The sequence below is a fragment of the Solanum stenotomum genome, chromosome 11 (genome assembly GCF_019186545.1).
Source record: "Solanum stenotomum isolate F172 chromosome 11, ASM1918654v1, whole genome shotgun sequence".
Taxonomy (NCBI): Eukaryota; Viridiplantae; Streptophyta; class Magnoliopsida; order Solanales; family Solanaceae; genus Solanum; species Solanum stenotomum.
Window position 1 is genome coordinate 7,376,701 of NC_064292.1, and position 17,022 is coordinate 7,393,722.

The following is a 17,022-nucleotide window of genomic DNA, read 5'->3' on the forward strand; positions in this document are numbered from 1 at the left end:
CCAAATAAGTCCATGGGCCTTCAAGAAATCAAAATCTTATGCATGACCCTTGCCTAGCAAGCCAAGGTGGGAGTGAATACAACAACAATAACATACTCATTGTCATTTGATGGTAGTGTGTACGTAATCTTATGTGTTATGTCTACTTTATAAAGATAATGATGTTGTTTTCGATTGACCCCTCCGCTCAAGTAAAGCATAATAAAAGAAAGATTTCACGATAAAACATAGTAGAGGACACATTATCGAAGCAAAGGGAAAAAAATTTGATACTAAAATCGAAGGATAAGATAATATATGAATAATAATAACAAAACTAACAAGGAAATTAGACAACGCTTGACTACCTACTAAACCTTCTATCCCTAATGATCGACTTCCATAGTCCAAGGTGGAAGCAAATGACTAGTGAACTTGGTTCTGCTTTGTCTTACTTTCTCTCTTAGTCCGTTTCAATAAAGACATATCTTCCTTTGGAAACACTTTAATTCTAATTTTCCGACTAACATGATTAATACCACAAGATTAAAGAGCATTTTGGTACATCCTACATATCCTTAATTTAAAGCCACAAGATTCAAGAGTTTCCTTTACTTTCTTAAATTCCGTGCCAAATCAAAACAGATAAACAAATTGAAACATAGATGATATCATTTCCAACTTATATAGAATGAAGGAAGGAAAACTTTGCTCCTCCTTAAAAACAACTAACCATATGATCCCAAGTTAAATGATTGAACTAGTTTGTAGCCATGGAGACAGTTAACTGTTTTAAATACATCCATATAGCCATGGAGACAGTTAACTGTTTTAAATACATCCATATACAGAACAATCAATGGTGTCACAAAACAGGTTAACATAGAATAAACACAGCTTACATTACATTATGGAGTTAAATATTCTCTTCAAGCTCTATAAAGCTCATGCAACTCTTCTCATTTTGATGTTAACTGGAATCTCCTTGTAGGACTGGACCTTTTCGGCTGCTTTACGCGATGGTCTTCCAATTGAAGACCTTCGTGAAAGTTGAGCTACATTTTCCTTGTCATGTTTCACTTCCTCAACACCAGATAAAGGCGATGGAACAAAACCGTCTATGTGAACCGGGCTGTTAAAGGGTACAGCAAGGCCTTCTAATTCAAACAAGTCCTCTGCTGCTGGTTCTGGCTGTTGGATTTTGGAATTAGTAGACTTTCTTCTCAAACATCGCCTGTAAAGGATATGATTAGTTCGAAAAATGTCTTGAGATTCAAGCAATCACGGATGATATAACTACTAAAGAAAAATGTGCTTCCTCCTACAAAGAGAATGTTGAGTTTTCCTCAGATGAGTTCGCCTATTTAACATTCGTATGTAGAAGCCAATGTGGACTAACCTTTTGTTTTCTGCTGCTTCTTTTTCTGCAGCTTGTTGAGATGTTGTTGAATGGCCCATAGCTGTGGAAGATAACTTAACGGTTAAGCCAATGACAAAGATAAATTGGAAAATCAAGAATGCACTAGTTGATAAACTAGCATTTACATTGACTTCTTGTAGCACGCTGGCGTCTGTTACCATTTTTAGGCTTGCTATGTTTGTTCAACTGAGAGTCCATATCCATAAATTCTTCATCCTAATGTCAAATATGCAAAAATCTACTTAGTGAGAGAAGATAAAGGAATGTTGATAATTGCAATGGAGAACAAATTGGAAGTTCAAGTACCACACCTGCAAGTCATTTGTTGGCTGGTCCTTTTGTTGTTCTTGTTCCTGCAACTACAACAAGACACTAGTTTATGCCTCTACTGATCAATATCGAAAAGCAGCGCTAGGTGCATCTAACTATTTACATGTAAAGACTATGTGACAAGCCCAAAAAAAGGCTTTGAATTTGCAGCTTGAGGCGTGTACCGAACAAAGTGTAATTAGTTCTGAGATTATCGAACAATACTTTCTCTGTTCAACACAATTAGAAGCTAGAAGCTTATCAACTCCATCCAAGAGATAAATGAACACGTCACATTACAACAACAACAACAAGATACCTAGTGTAATCCTACAAGTGGGGTCTAGGGAGGGTAGAGTGTATGCAATACATTTGCCCTCGGCTCAAGTAAAGCATCTCAAACCAATTTGAGAAAAGAGAGTATGAAAATGAAAGCAGTAACAACAACAAAAAAGATCGCTATGGAAAGCAGTACATTATACATAGCATATAGAGAAAGAACAGTAACAACAACGAACTAATGCAATTGCCGAAGCACAGGAAAAGTAAATGATAACAGCAATTGACGAACAAGAAACTATGAGAATGGTGCTACTACTACTGGTAACGAAGATGATATAACAGTAATGAAGATGTCACATTATGTCACATAAAATATAAGCTATCTATCTAAGCACACATTAGTTGTTGTGACGGTCTACATTGAACTATCAACGTTTCCTTCACACATCCATACAAGTAAAACCAAACATTTTTTAACATCTCAACCCCTACAAACGTTTTAAGAGGAGAAAGCTACACTACTCCTGAACTCAGTATGAGTTCAGAATTTTTTGAAGTAGTTTTCAATTGTTCAAAGATCAGACTTCATGCTATTGCCAAAATGAATTTAGGCATTACCAAATTGAACATAAAAAGGTAACTTATTCCACTCAAACACAAATTGATGAAACTTCATGCTATTGCCAAGATGAACTTAAGCAAGACCAAGATTGTATGCACCTAAAATTTTATACATCAATATTTCTTTAAGCAAGCAATAACAAATTTTGAGAGAGTACAAAATCCTTACCTCTTCTAACTTCCACGATTTAAGTAGTACTTCTTTGCAAACCAGCTCATGTTGTAGCGATTTCATCTGGTACAGGACAAATTAATAGTTCCTGTTTAACAAAGAACTCTAGTTTCCCCTTTAAGTAACAATCTATTTTAAAGAAAGTATTTTTACCTTATCTCTGCTCAAATTGAGTTCCTGCAAAATTAATCAGTAAAGGATCGTAAATTAATTTTGAGTAATTTATCCTCAATGCAAGAACACTACTATGAAGAGAAAGAAGAAACTAACCGCCAACATATGACTATTCGATTGAGCAAGATTCCAGTTTTGTAGCTGCATTTTTTGTAGATGAATCCTCATTTTTTGAAGCTCAAGTCCACTCAGCTCTATAATCTTGCTGTTAACATAATCAAATCATATAAGAAAAACATCAAACAACTTGATAGTAACAATGTTAAAAAAATATATTAAAAAATGGCATGTTCTAGATTGTGTACACTAATACATACTTCTTTTCTTGAACAATTTTCACCAATGCAACATTTTCCTGTATCAAGCAACCAAAGAACAACACAAAAATCAGAAAATCACATACAAATCACAAAAAATACAACAACATACCAAGTGTAGTTCCACAAACTGGGATATAGAGAGGGTAGAATGCACGCACACCTTACCCCTACCTCAAAGGTAGAGAGATTGAATCCAATAGACCCTCGGCTCAAGGAAAAAGGGTCCGAAAGTAGTTCAGAAAAAGTAGTACAAGAAGCACAACAAACAACATATAATAACAAAAACAACATACAGTTAACAAAACTACAACAAAACAATACAATAGTCGAGGTACAAGGAATCAACACATAGTAACATAAATCAAAGGATAAGAAACTACACGAGCAATTCTACCTACTACTCTTCTATCCTAATCTCTATAACCTCCAAAACCTCATATCTAGCGTCATGTCCTCAGTAAGCTAAAACAAATCATAAAAAATAAATTCATAAAAACCCCATTAAGTAAAAAAGCAAAAAAAGAACCATACTTTGGCAAGATGATTAATGTAGTCCTTCATTGAAGAAACATCAGGTGAAACCTTATCGACATCGATAGGCGATTTTTGCTGTGTTTGTGGAAGAGAATTTGTTATATCTGATAACCTCTTCCTCACAATGCTTCCAAAAGATGATCTTTTTGCCATTCTATCCCCTTTCATTTCTTCTTATGGCTAAATCAATCAAGAAAGCTTTTTTAACAAAAAATTCAAGAAACACAAGTTGGGTAATCAAGAAATGACTTCAAAACTCAAACTCCACAATTTTTTTTCTATGAAACAAACCCTCATATACCCAAATTCAACATAAAGGTGAAAACTTAGTTAGTTTTTTTTTTTTTTTAAGTAAAGATTTTTTCATAAAGTACTGTGATTAAATCTTTGATTTTTTTTCCTGAGAAAAAGGGTTTTGATTTGGGTTTGGTCGAAGGAGGGAAATCTAAAAGAAGAAATGAGAAGTAAAAGAGAAAAAGAAGAGAGGAAAAAAAGATGAAGAATTTTTAGGTTCGGATTTCTAACGGCTTTCCGAAGCTAATATTTAACTGGTTTGGACTGAGTTCCGAGCCTATTTTTCAATTTTTGAAGGCCTTTATTCTTGATTCCATTTGTTTTTTCATTTCTTTTTTCTTTCTTTTTCTTTTCTTTTTCATATTCCTTCTCTTTTTTCTTTAATAAAAATGTAGAAAGAAGATGTGTTTTGAATTTTGAAAATCATGGCAAAATTTCATACATTTTGTTTTTTTGGACGATATTATTCTTTTTAAATACGTGTTTGGTTAATAATTAATTTTTGAAATTATCTTGCGTGAGCTTTACTTGAGTCCAAGGGTCTATGGGAAATAACTTTTGGTTATGGCTAAATATATACAACCCTCCGTAGACTTTACTTGTAAACTTATACTTTTAGTTTGTTATTGGTGTGAATGCTCAAGTGAACTTTTTGATTTTATTGTTAGTAGTTAAAAATAATTATTTGGTACAATGATGACACAAGTTGAGTTTAAATGGAGTTGTGAAAATTTAAATATCTGATTTAAACTTATTTGAGATTAATGCATAGTTATCGTTGTTTTCTCTTGTGTCGTGTCAATTAAGTAATTATATGGGAATTTTCTTTCTCAAATGAGCTTAACTTGTATAGTCCAATTTCTTAAAAATTTCATCTTTTGTGTAGTATTCTATATGAAAACAAAGTTGTCTCTTTTTTTTTTTTTTTTGTATTTCATCTTTTATTTATTTATAAAATATTAAAAATTAAATACTCATAAGACTTATGGGTCGTGCACCCCATGTTACGTTTCACCCCGTGCTATTTAAAATACGTCTCGTCCTTGCATTCACACTTTTTAAAACACTCCTTTAAATTACTATATGAAATCAAATTTAATACTTGATTTGATTTTTCAAAACTTGTCTTCCATCTAGCTTACGATTTAGCGCAGTGTACAAGTCCTTAAGAACTCATATTTTGAAGTAGTGACACCAACAATTATGCTTCTTTTAAGAAGGTATTATTTCAAAATTTTTGGTTGAAAAATATACGAGCAAACATTAAAATCATATCTAACATTATCGAGAAGGGTAAAGGTTATACTTGCACAAATTTTTGAAAGGGCAAAAACAGTGCAAAGCTGTTCCATCTAGTGAGGAGCCAGAATGACAAAAACTGCATTGCTTACCAAAAAATTGTAGTCAGTAGAAGAAGGCCAGCCATCTCACTGTCAACTTTTCTCTAGATGCTACGATGAATCTTCTGGTTCCATCATGAGTCGATGAAGCATCCAAGTCTGTAGATTACACATAAAATATATCGATCTCTTATATTTCATGGCCAAAATTTGAGTTCTACTTACATTTGAGGGCTACAAATATGTTTTAGTTGTTGTAGTGAATGAGTGTAAGATTTAGTTATTTGGGTTTTTTCAAAAATATTTGCACTTGTATATCCAATATAACTCATATGAGTAGTGGTGAAATAGTTGAGATTTTTCTACCCTTAATTAGAATTTACGAGCATAAGCCATGGAATGGAAAAAATCATGTCAAGAGTTCCCTCCGTTGAAATGTGCAAATCCGAATTTAGTTGGACTCCAATGTAGATACCCAACACCGAATAATTTATCCACTATAAAATATATAACATGTTGCTAACTATAAAAATAATATACATATCCATCTTCAGTTGCAATTGTTGTTCAAAATCATCTAATCAAATCTCCATCAAATGACTTCAAATTTTATAGAGACAATCTCTTTAGACTATTCCAACAAATCTAAACAACACTTCAAATTTCTCACACACACACATAAAAAAGAAGACACGATTTGAAATTCAAATCCACTTCTTCGAGCTTATTCAATCATCGCGAGTTATCTTTCTAATTTGATTTTCTGGACACAAATCTTACAAAATCAATACTCTAACCACTAGTTGAGTCCCAAACATATTTACAAATCGAGTTTGTCTACTTACAAAAGAGGCTTGCACTGGAAACATGAAATAGTATCAGCGGTAAAGCCCCATCTCGAAGACTTGCCTATAACAGCAGACCNGAACTCGTGAACAGATGTAAAAGATGAGTATATTGATTCTCTTAATGTCCTGTCATATACTAATGTGTCCAGATTTCTTTTAATGGTAAGTAAATAGTATATATAACTTATAAATTTGTTGTTCATATTTTTTGCATGTATATAGTACTTAGTTAATATTTTAGATTATAGTTTTTTCCTATTAGGGTCTTTCTAATAGGGAAAGACATGAGTTCACTGTGGATGACATAATAGCTTTAGCGGAAAGAACAAAAAAAATAAAAAAGAACTCGTGAACAAATGTAAAAAATAGCAGCAGCACCTTAGAAGCACTTCTTGTGGATAGTGGATGGACCAGACTTGTCGTACTCGCCCTTCAAAATCCACATCTGATTAAGCTCATAACATGTTCAAGTTAGCAACATGTACAGTTCAAAATAAAGTTTAAAATTGCAAAAGTTATGCAAGAGAAGATATCTGAAGACTGTGATTTTATTACTCGTTGGATAAACACCCTGCAAATGTATATCTGAAGCTCTTACATCAAGCATTGCCCTGTGTAGTTGTCTCTTTTTATTTGTTTTTTTTTAATGCTTATGTTTCTTGTTTGTTGTTATCGTATAACTTTTTATTGTTTTATGGTTATTAATATTGAGAATTTACATTGAATATTGTATTTGTACAATAATTAGTTATTTTCACTTTATGCACTTTTAGTCAATTTTATAATTAAGGGTGTATTATATTTATTAGGAAGATATATGTACTTTCTATAGTAAAAATGTTGTATATTTTTTTAGTAAATACCAATAGATTTGAAGGGGATAAAATATGTCATTTGCAATACAAATATTATATGAAATATTTTGAGATAAACGTGCAACGCATGTTTCCAGAACTAGCAATTAAAAATGAAAAGAATTAACAAAAAAGCAAAGTGAAGTAAACAGAAATAAAAAGCTTCCAAGGGAAAAGAATAGCTTACATCAGTTGAAGAGCCATTCGTTTTAATCATCACATGCATTCCCCATCAATCTTTATGGTGGGAAATTGAGCAATAATTGGCCAGTATTCCCCGTTGTCAAATTCTAGTAGTGGTTTGCACTCTGGGCGTTGCATATTGTAAGTGTTTGAATAGAGGAAGGCAACTCCCAATTCTCACCACCAACAATCTCTTCTTCACTGCCATCATGATAGATCCATAACTTTGTGAGACAGGGGAGTCTCTGTAAACACCACTCCTTTCGGCCATTCACCAGTTTCTTGCAATTGCTGATCCCAAGGAATTCTAAATTGAAGGGCAATCCTCCTTCAGGAAAGGACTCTATTTCTGGACAATCCATCAGATCCAGATGCTTAAGAGATGGAAGGAGTTCCTGCATACGTTCTGGCAGCCACTTCAGCTTCTTACAGTCACTAATACTCAGCCACGTCATCTGGGTCCCCCCACATGCCACCGATAGTTTTTCAAGATTCTCACAATTCGTAATAGTGAGACTTTTAGTGGCAGTAGGAATCAAAAACCTAGTAAGGTTCTGGCAATCAAAAACCCAAAATTGGCTTGCTGTTGGGAGCAACTCAGGTGATATATCATCTATACAATCACATTCTTCCAGTGTCAAATCCTCCAGAAACATCTCACCAACTGGCACCTCCAATTTCAATTTCTTGCAACGAGATATCCTTACTGTCTTCAAGGTAGTGGGCAGTATGCTAAAAGGAAAGGAGGTAATAGAGTTACAATCACTAATATCTAATTTAACAATCTCCTTCGTTCCCTCAAGTTGGGATCCAAACACTTGAGCATCATCAAAAACCTTTGGACAACCAATAACTTCAAACCATTTTAAACATGAAAGTTGAATGGGTGTCTCCAAACTGAGTTCAGGGCAACTTTTAATTAAAAGCTTCTCAAGTATAGGGAACTCTCCACTTCCTAGTACGTGCCAACTCTGGCATATCAACAAATTCAAGCTTCTCAAGACAGTTAAAAGGCTTTTTGGATGACAAACAACTGCCATAGAATTCTTCCGTCACCTCTGTTATTCCATGCATCCCTCTAATCGAAAGGAATTTCAAAAAAGGGAGTTGTCCTAGTGCTGGCAAGGAATAACAGTTCTTGCAGTTATCAATCGACAATTGTACGAGCTTAAGAAACAAAGGATCAGCCAGCCAATTGGGAAAGTTTGTCCCTCTATATCCAGTGATTTCGACATCTTTTATGTTTTTATGTGGGCAGAGCTCATCAAGTATGTCTCTTTCTGTTTGTGAATTGTCGGCACTACTACTTTCACTCCACTTCAAAGATAACTTCTCAACATGATTCTTCTCCATCATCTTTGCCTTCACAGCTTCCTTTCTATCAACCACATTTTGCAACTCTACAACTGATAGAGATCCATACAAGTTCTGTGCTTCACCCAAATCTTCCATTCTCCAACTTCCTAGAAGAACTTTGGCTCCCACTAACACTTGGAGGCTTTTCAACTTGCTCAGATGTAGTGGCATCTCCAAGATCAAAGTGTTGCTTATGTCAAGATGACGCAAGTTTATCAACTTCTCCATCTGCAGCGGTAGTTCCTCAAGTTTATAACAATCTGACAGAAGAAGTGTCTCCAAGTTATACAATCCACAAACAGAATCAGGCAACCTTTTAATCTCTCTACAAGAAAGGTCCAAAAATCTGAGGAGCTTTAATTTGATAAACAAGTCATTTGGCAACTCCTCAATACAATAATGAGACAATGATAGTACCCTCAAGGATCTTAGTCTTGGCAGTATGTTATGCAACACCCCCTTGCTTAGATGGTGACGACAATAATTGACACTAATACATGTTGGAAGCAATGTCCTCAGCTGCTCCAATTTGTAGAGGGGTGCCAACTTCTCAAAGTCGTCAAAATTTTCCATTGAATAAGATAAGTGCCGACTTTTTTCCAACATATGAGATCCTTGGCTCTCTTCCAACCTTATACAAAGTTTTGAAGATGCAATTTGGGCTAAATCATTGACAAGGTCATGCATTAAGAATTTCTCAATGTTCCCTGCAGAAGGATTTGGGACCCTTTCAAATAATGATCTTGATCTCAATTCGAGAAAGTATTGGTTGCCTGAATCTTGAATTATCCCATCGTCCTTTGGTACGAGACCATTGCCAATCCACAGATGAATAACTTGTTCTTTCCTAATTGGATAATCTTTAGGAAATATTGCACAATAGGAAAAACATTGCTTTAAATGTGCAGGTAGATCATTGTAGCTCAACATCAACGCTGGTAATATGTCATTGTCTGGAAGCTCCCATATTTCACTTCTCAAAATACGTTTCCACTCTTCAACCTCTGATTTGGAGCGTAACATGCCAGCAAGAGTCTTCAGAGCTAAGGGCAGTCCTTTGCACTTAGCTGCAATTTGTTTTCCGACCTCTTCAAGTTCCAGATGTCCCATGGGATCCATGTTTTCAAATGCATGTCTTTTAAATAAAGACCAAGAGGCTTCGGTAGACAAATTGTCCATGCTAATTTGCTCATTTCCCATTATCAAGGCAACACTCTCTTTACGTGTCGTCACAATGATCTTACTTCCTATATCTCCTTGTACAAAAACATTTCTCAAGTCATCCCACTCGTTGTAGTTGTCATTCCACACATCGTCCAGAACAAGAAGAAACTTCTTTCCCTTTAATCCTTCCTTCAATTTGACTTGTAGCTGGTTAAGATTGTCATCAACCTTCAAGTCAATTGAGCCAATTTCTTGAAGTAACCCTTTTGTTATTCTGAAAGCATCATATGCTTCAGAAACACAAAACCAAGCTTTCAAAACAAAATGTTTCTGCACTCTCTCATCATTGTAAACGGCTTTAGCAAGTGTTGTCTTACCCAGGCCGCCCATTCCAACAATAGGAACTACAGTCAGCTTTTTTCCACTTGCATCTTCAGACAATAAACGGTCAATCAATTCCTCTATATCATTCTTCCTTCCAAAGATATCAGAATCATCAACCAAAGAAGTTGAAGGTGTTCTAATTTCTTGTTTAGGTGAACTTAAATGATCCTTTAAGCCAAGGTGACCAATTTGCTTTTCCAACACCTCCAATATTTCAATGGTTTCTTCCAACTTATCCTTTATGTTAAGAAAGAAATCATCACCCAAGCACAGGTTGAGGTCACTTACTTGCTGGTTGCTTGTCTCTACTAGATTTTGATGTTGGCCTTCCACCTTAAGCCTCAAAGCTTCATAATTGACTTGTTCTATTAAGTTTTCATCAGAGTCGACAGCATCTCGAAGCTCATTAAGCCAGTCGCTCACAGATGGATTTGATGCTTGCTTATTCTCTGCATCACTTAGCACAATCTGAAGACCACGCAAAGTCATTTTCAGCTTCTTTAAGAGCCGAACGTGATGCTTATGCTTCTGAAACATGTTGAGAACATCACCCTGAGGAGCAAGCCTATCAAAGAGAACATTCAAAGCTGAAGAGAGAAATGCACCACCAACTGCTAACCCAATCTCCATTTCTGAAATCTGCAAATCAAAACAAGGAAACACAAAATGATTTTGAGAAGACAAATCTTCAACTACTAAGATAGAACTTTACTTTACCTGTTGAATGTTACGAGTAATTTGCAAACAAGAATGATCACTGATTGCTCTCTCTCTCTCTCTCTTTTGCTTGTAATTAGTAAAACTGTCCTTTTTTCTCTTTTCAAAAAGTATGACTCAACTAGATAAATAATTGAGGCAATAGAGGAAGGTATCTTTTGCTTTATGTCTATTCATTACTCTTGATTTATACACTTGGCCATAATTCAACAGCTCGTTGTAGTGCTTAATTGGGCCTAACATATCATGAATACCTTTTAGAAATGTGAAGAATTGGAATCTGTTCCATTTTCCTTTTCTCTAAGGTATTAATTTTTTCTATGTTTACATGAGCCGAGGGTCTATTGGAAACAACTTATCTACCCTACAAGTAGTGGTAAGGTCTGCATACTACTTGGTATATTGTTGTTTCAATTTTTCTATGTTGAAGGTCCGATTTAGGTCCATGTACAACTCTGTCCCACCGTTTTATTGTTCTTTCAAATTAAGAAAAGGAAAAATAAAGAGAGAAAAATCAAATAGATATCAACATACCTTTTCTCCATGTTAGCAAAACAAACTAACAAGAAAGTGGAAAATAACAATGCTTGGTGCCAGTAGAATTTTAAAAATGAACTATATATACTTTGGTGCGATATTCGATATTTTTGTATTTTTTTTTTTTATAATTATCAAATACTATACTGAATACCAAACTTTTTTAAAATGCAAACCAACTACATGAAACTCAAACCAGTGTTATAAATTTCGATTTCGATATGGTATTCAATATCTATCATACCATGCCCATCCCTACGACAGGGTGAATGCGGGGTGGGGCAAGCTTGGACTTAAAGTGTTCACATGACATGTAGTAGGTGGATGTGAATGTGAATTAGCAAAACTTATTTCATCTCCTAACAGGATTCTAAAAGGAGAAAAAGGTAGTTTCAGTTCATTTGAAATAGTGTTCTTTTTTCTTCTCCCAACAGGATTCTAAAACTTTAGAAACTTTGAACTTAATGAAGGGAAATGCTTGTAAGTATGCAGTTGTTACAGGATCAAACAAGGGAATTGGCTTCGAGATTGTAAGGAAGGATAAAACTGATCATTCCTCTCTTCCCAGACCCCATTTGTGTGATTACACTGGCTGTATGGTTCTTTTTCCTGCTTGATATCATTTAGTAGTTCTTTTCTATTTGATATCTTGAAAGTGTAGATCATGATTCATGAGCATGATATCACATCATTTCATACATTGAAAAGCATAATATCTAAGAGATAAGTCTCTAAAATTGTGATAACATTAAAAGTTGAGGTACCAAAATGGTCATTACAAAGAAAACTGATTATAAGCTGAAGTGAAATCCTAAATACTAGTCCAGCACTGAAGCAATTGACTCAGTTTGAATTGTTCCATTTGAGACGGTTATGCACAAGAGAAATTGTGTAATAATCTACTGTAAACTGACGAGGCACTCTTGTGTATCGATAAATTTTTCAAAGAATGCGTGAGCTTTCTTAGCCTGATTTCAATCTCCAATCTGGAAACAGAGGGACAGGAAGAGTCGATTTTTCATCCTTTGAGGATCGAATGTTTGTATCTCAGTGTATTATAAGGGAATAAATCTTGAATGTCAAGGATATCAGCTAGGACAGCAGCTGCTGTGGTATCATTTTCTGCTCCAGCACCTTGGATAACCAAAGGTTGTTTCTCGTAACAACGATTGTATATCTCTACCTGCAGACAAACGAATTGCAGACGTTCAATCATCATAGTCATTCTTCAACAAAAGCAAGTCATTAATCTTACTGATTGTATGACCTCATAAGTACAAGAGAAACATTTTACGATTAAGGTAGAATTGAAGACCTTAACTACATAAAGTTTTGCAGGGCAACACCAGATGATTCGTAAAGAGTAAAGACAAAGTAAGGCGTTCGCCTTAGGCATGGGTAATAGATGAGCAATTCTTTGAAATCACAGCATAAAGTAATAGATCACTACACTAAATGACATCACAAAAGGGCTTTAAACATTGGCGACGCGTATGATATGGTTAAACCTCCATAGCAGTTAAAAGAAAATTCCCAACGGAAAATTAAACAAAGTAATGGAACAAGAAGAAGAGGGACGAAAGAAACAGCAAAATGGGAGGTGAAAGTGAACAATACATACCACATCATCACTTCCTCTTAATCTTCCCAATGCAGAATCTTTTGGAACTTCTTGGATGCCAACTTCATATCTGAAAATGAGAGATGTTTATGTCATGTACACAGAAGTTACTTGCCACAAAACAAACATTACATCTTATGTACTTAGAAGAAATGTATGATGGATTTTTAACTTATTATGAATTTAAATGGTAAACCTCTACTAGGTTAGGACTTAGGTGGACCCTCTTAGTGCTTCTTAGTAATCTCAAGAGATATAGAAGGTTAGTTAGCAATTTACACTATCTTATAGGTGCTAGACCTGATGTTGCCTTTCCAACTGCTATTGTGAATCAATTTCAGTATTCGCCATGTCGTATTCACTAGGATGCAATGATTTGCATCTTTTGGGGAAGGAGCTTTCTCTTGGAAAGGATAATCAAAGACAATTTCGATGCAAAATGGACAGTGATAGTGTGATACCTTCTGTATATACCTTCTGTATCTAAATACTATAATACTTTCAGGCAATTTGGCATTATAGAAGAAAGAGAATATTGGGTCATAATATGATTATGGTAACTATGAACTCATAGATTAACAACCACCAAAAGGATCGAAAACGGTTACTGTTAGTTCACCAAATTGGTTAAAGGTATCCATCCTTATATGATGCTTTTTGGACTGGGTTAGGCTCAAAGTACCATTTTCTTGATGATATCTCACTCAAGCTCATCCGTAATGTTTGGAAAGTCAATTGATGACATATTCACCAAACCCTATACAGGTTACATGTATAGCAGGCTCATATCTTCAATTCTCATATGGTGGCTTTACAAACATTAATAGGGTGGTTGTAACTTATCACCTGGTTCGGTTCAGTGTAGCCAAGGCTTTTAGCAGCATTAACGACTTGGCTGAATGGCTTGCCATCCTCAACCTCACTCATTACATACCCCAGGGTACCTGTTAGATACCAAGATATATGGCATCTTACCATCAAATGCTCCTAATGTTTATAACAAGCAAGATAATCATTTGCTATTGCATATAAAAAGATGTTTAGCTTTTTTGTCTGCCTCCTTTACCTATCAAATTTTTTGTTAGCATTGTAGATGAAACTCTCTTACCTCTTTTACACTGTGGGCCTATGTCTTCATCCCGGATTCTTCATGATAGATTCCATTTTCCTCCTAAAAAGAAATTTATGTCAGTCATCTTGCAGCTAACCATCTTCGTGTCATCTTTTCTTCTTCTAAGTGTCTTATCCACGATCAACGCACAGGAAGGATCGTTGGCTAGAAGAGGACCTCTGGGCAACGGAACCTCTCAGCACCAAAGTTAATAACTTGTCCATCAGGCAATTCATAGTCAAATGCCACATTGGAGGATGATGATTCCTATTCCTTCTCTTTTTTCTTTAATAAAAATGTAGAAAGAATATGTGTTTTGAATTTTGAAAATCATGGCAAAATTTCATACATTTTGTTTTTTTGGACGATATTATTCTTTTTAAATACGTGTTTGGTTAATAATTAATTTTTGAAATTATCTTGCGTGAGCATACTTGAGCCCAAAGGTCTATCGGAAACAACTTTTGGTTATGGCTAAATATATACCACCCTCCGTAGACTTCACTTGTAAACTTATACTTTTAGTTTGTTATTGGTGTGAATGCTCAAGTGAACTTTTTGATTTTATTGTTAGTAGTTAAAAATAATTATTTGGTACGATGATGACACAAGTTGAGTTTAAATGGAGTCGTGAAAATTTAAATATCTGATTCAAACTTATTTGAGATTAATGCATAGTTATTGTTATTTTCTCCTGTGTCGTGTCAATTAAGTAATTATATGCGAATTTTCTTTCTCAAATGAGCTTAACTTGTATAGTCCAATTTCTTAAAAGTTTCATCTTTTGTGTAGTATTCTATATGAAAACAAAGTTGTCTTTTTTTTTTTTTTTTTTNATGAAGAATTTTTAGGTTCGGACTTCTAACGGCTTTCCGAAGCTAATATTTAACTGGTTTGGACTGAGTTCCGAGCCTATTTTTCAATTTTCGAAGGCCTTTATTCTTGATTCCATTTCTTTTTTCATTTCTTTTTTCTTTCTTTTTCTTTTCTTTTTCATATTCCTTCTCTTTTTTCTTTAATAAAAATGTAGAAAGAATATGTGTTCTGAATTTTGAAAATCATGGCAAAATTTCATACATTTTGTTTTTTTGGACGATATTATTCTTTTTAAATACGTGTTTGGTTAATAATTAATTTTAGAAATTATCTTACGTGAGCTTTACTTGAGTCCAAGGGTCAATCGAAAACAACTTTTAGTTATGGCTAAATATATACCACCCTCCGTAGACTTCACTTGTAAACTTATACTTTTAGTTTGTTATTGGTGTGAATGCTCAAGTGAACTTTTTTATTTTATTGTTAGTAGTTAAAAATAATTATTTGCATTCACACTTTTTAAAATACTCGTTGAAATTACTATACGAAATCAAATTTAATACTCGATTTGATTTTTCAAAACTTGTCTTCCATCTAGCTTACGATTTAGCGCAGTGTACAAGTCCTTAAGAACTCATATTTTGAAGTAGTGACACCAACAATTATGCTTCTTTTAAGAAGGTATTATTTCGAAATTTTTGGGGTGTAAGGTTGAAAAATATACAAGCAAACATTAAACTCATATCTAACATTATCCAGAAGGGTAAAGGTTATACTTGCACAACTAAAAAAGGGCATTTGCACAAATTTTTGAAAGGGCAAAAACAGTGCAAAGCTGTTCCATCTAGTGAGGAGCCAGAATTAACAAAAACTGCATTGCTTACCAAAAAATTGTCAGTAGAAGAAGGCCAGCCATCTCACTGTCAACTTTTCTGTAGATGCTACGATGAATCTTCTGGTTCCATCGTGAGTCGATGAAGCATCCAAGTCTGTAGATTACACATAAAATATATCGATCTCTTATGCTCAGAGTTAGTTACTTTGTCACTAGCCTGATTCACTGTAGGAAGAATTTTCTGCGCTAGGATAGAGTCATCTTGTGGCGCTGCCTTGAAGAAGATATGATGCTTTACTACAAACCTAACAAAAACGACAAACATCAGTAATGAGTTTGAAAGGTAACTAAGATGATAAAAGTTGAGTTTACCTTAGAAGCATAAGACCTCAAATCTGTGCTAGTGATTTGACAGGAACAGTTTCTAAGGCACGCGCTCCATGTCTCACTGATTATTGGTTTATCTTTTAACAATGGGTTGCAAAACAGCCAGTTCTCTGCCAGAACCAGTTGAATATACATTTTGAGAAGATCACAATTCTTATGCTTCAGATTGATGGAGATTAGAGATCTCAAGATCTGTTCTTCATCATGTACCTGCACAAGTATTTAGGTGACGTATGCCAAAAAATTGTTAGCTTCACAGAAGAAAACACATTTCAAGACCTGGCATGGCAAATATATGACGATGACAAACATGGATACTTGAATGGCAGTAGTGATAGTAAAAGTACGTCAAAGCTACCTTGTCATCAAAACATGCTACAAGAAACTGAAAGGCCAGCACACTCCTAAGATGCTTGGAACGAGCATCCAGTCCAGCTACACTCTCCACAGATCTCAAGCAGTTGACATCAGTAGGAACTCTGAAGAAATGGCTTGTCCCGTCATATAACTTTAATGCAAGGAATATTGAAAGAATATAAAACTTCTAAATCTACAGATCCATAAAAGCAGGTATCTAAAATATAAAGCTCTAAGGAAAAACGGAGATGAATGCATAACAATTAACAATTACTAATACTTAAGATGCAAAAGGGTCAGAATAGAACAATTTCAACTTTGAACATGATTTGAAAATCAGTCACCAGGACAAATAACAACATACCCAGTGTAGTCGCACAAGTGGGGTCTTGGGGGGGGGGGGGGGG

General features: G+C 34.8%; 3 protein-coding genes and 1 pseudogene across 5 annotated transcripts in view; all 4 read right to left on the bottom strand.

The window, feature by feature from the left end:
- Window positions 1-806: 806 nt before the first annotated feature.
- Window positions 807-4,241, bottom strand: LOC125844382 (SHUGOSHIN 2). 2 transcript variants are annotated; one of them, XM_049523690.1, is made up of 9 exons: window positions 3,809-4,241; window positions 3,275-3,312; window positions 3,054-3,162; window positions 2,937-2,960; window positions 2,781-2,846; window positions 1,711-1,752; window positions 1,525-1,615; window positions 1,379-1,439; window positions 807-1,213 (listed from the first exon to the last, which is right to left on the bottom strand). In XM_049523690.1, exons 1-9 carry the CDS (start codon window positions 3,977-3,979, stop codon window positions 925-927), a joined length of 891 nt encoding a protein of 296 aa, XP_049379647.1. In that variant the 5' UTR covers window positions 3,980-4,241; the 3' UTR covers window positions 807-924. The 2 variants fall into 2 exon arrangements, with proteins under 2 accessions (XP_049379647.1, XP_049379646.1); XM_049523689.1 differs by having other exon boundaries at window positions 1,711-1,758.
- Window positions 4,242-6,376: 2,135 nt separating this feature from the next.
- Window positions 6,377-11,027, bottom strand: LOC125845548 (putative disease resistance protein At3g14460; annotated as a pseudogene). The gene is made up of 3 exons (XR_007444294.1): window positions 10,952-11,027; window positions 7,335-10,873; window positions 6,377-6,738 (listed from the first exon to the last, which is right to left on the bottom strand). The product of XR_007444294.1 is annotated as a putative disease resistance protein At3g14460 (transcript).
- A 1,479-nt stretch (window positions 11,028-12,506) lies between these two features.
- Window positions 12,507-14,414, bottom strand: LOC125844596 (homoserine dehydrogenase-like). The gene is made up of 4 exons (XM_049523911.1): window positions 14,218-14,414; window positions 13,956-14,053; window positions 13,110-13,179; window positions 12,507-12,671 (listed from the first exon to the last, which is right to left on the bottom strand). The coding sequence occupies exons 2-4, from the start codon at window positions 14,018-14,020 to the stop codon at window positions 12,507-12,509; spliced, it is 300 nt and encodes a 99-aa protein (XP_049379868.1). The 5' UTR covers window positions 14,021-14,053; window positions 14,218-14,414.
- Window positions 14,415-15,897: 1,483 nt separating this feature from the next.
- Window positions 15,898-17,022, bottom strand: part of LOC125844597 (uncharacterized) — a 9,400-nt gene continuing 8,275 nt past the window's right edge. The window contains exons 8-10 of the mRNA XM_049523912.1: window positions 16,617-16,737; window positions 16,244-16,468; window positions 15,898-16,176 (exon numbers count right to left, since the gene is read on the bottom strand). Of these exons, the coding sequence (XP_049379869.1) occupies window positions 16,129-16,176; window positions 16,244-16,468; window positions 16,617-16,737 (394 nt within the window). The 3' untranslated portion in view covers window positions 15,898-16,128. The remainder of the gene's footprint in view (window positions 16,177-16,243; window positions 16,469-16,616; window positions 16,738-17,022) is intronic.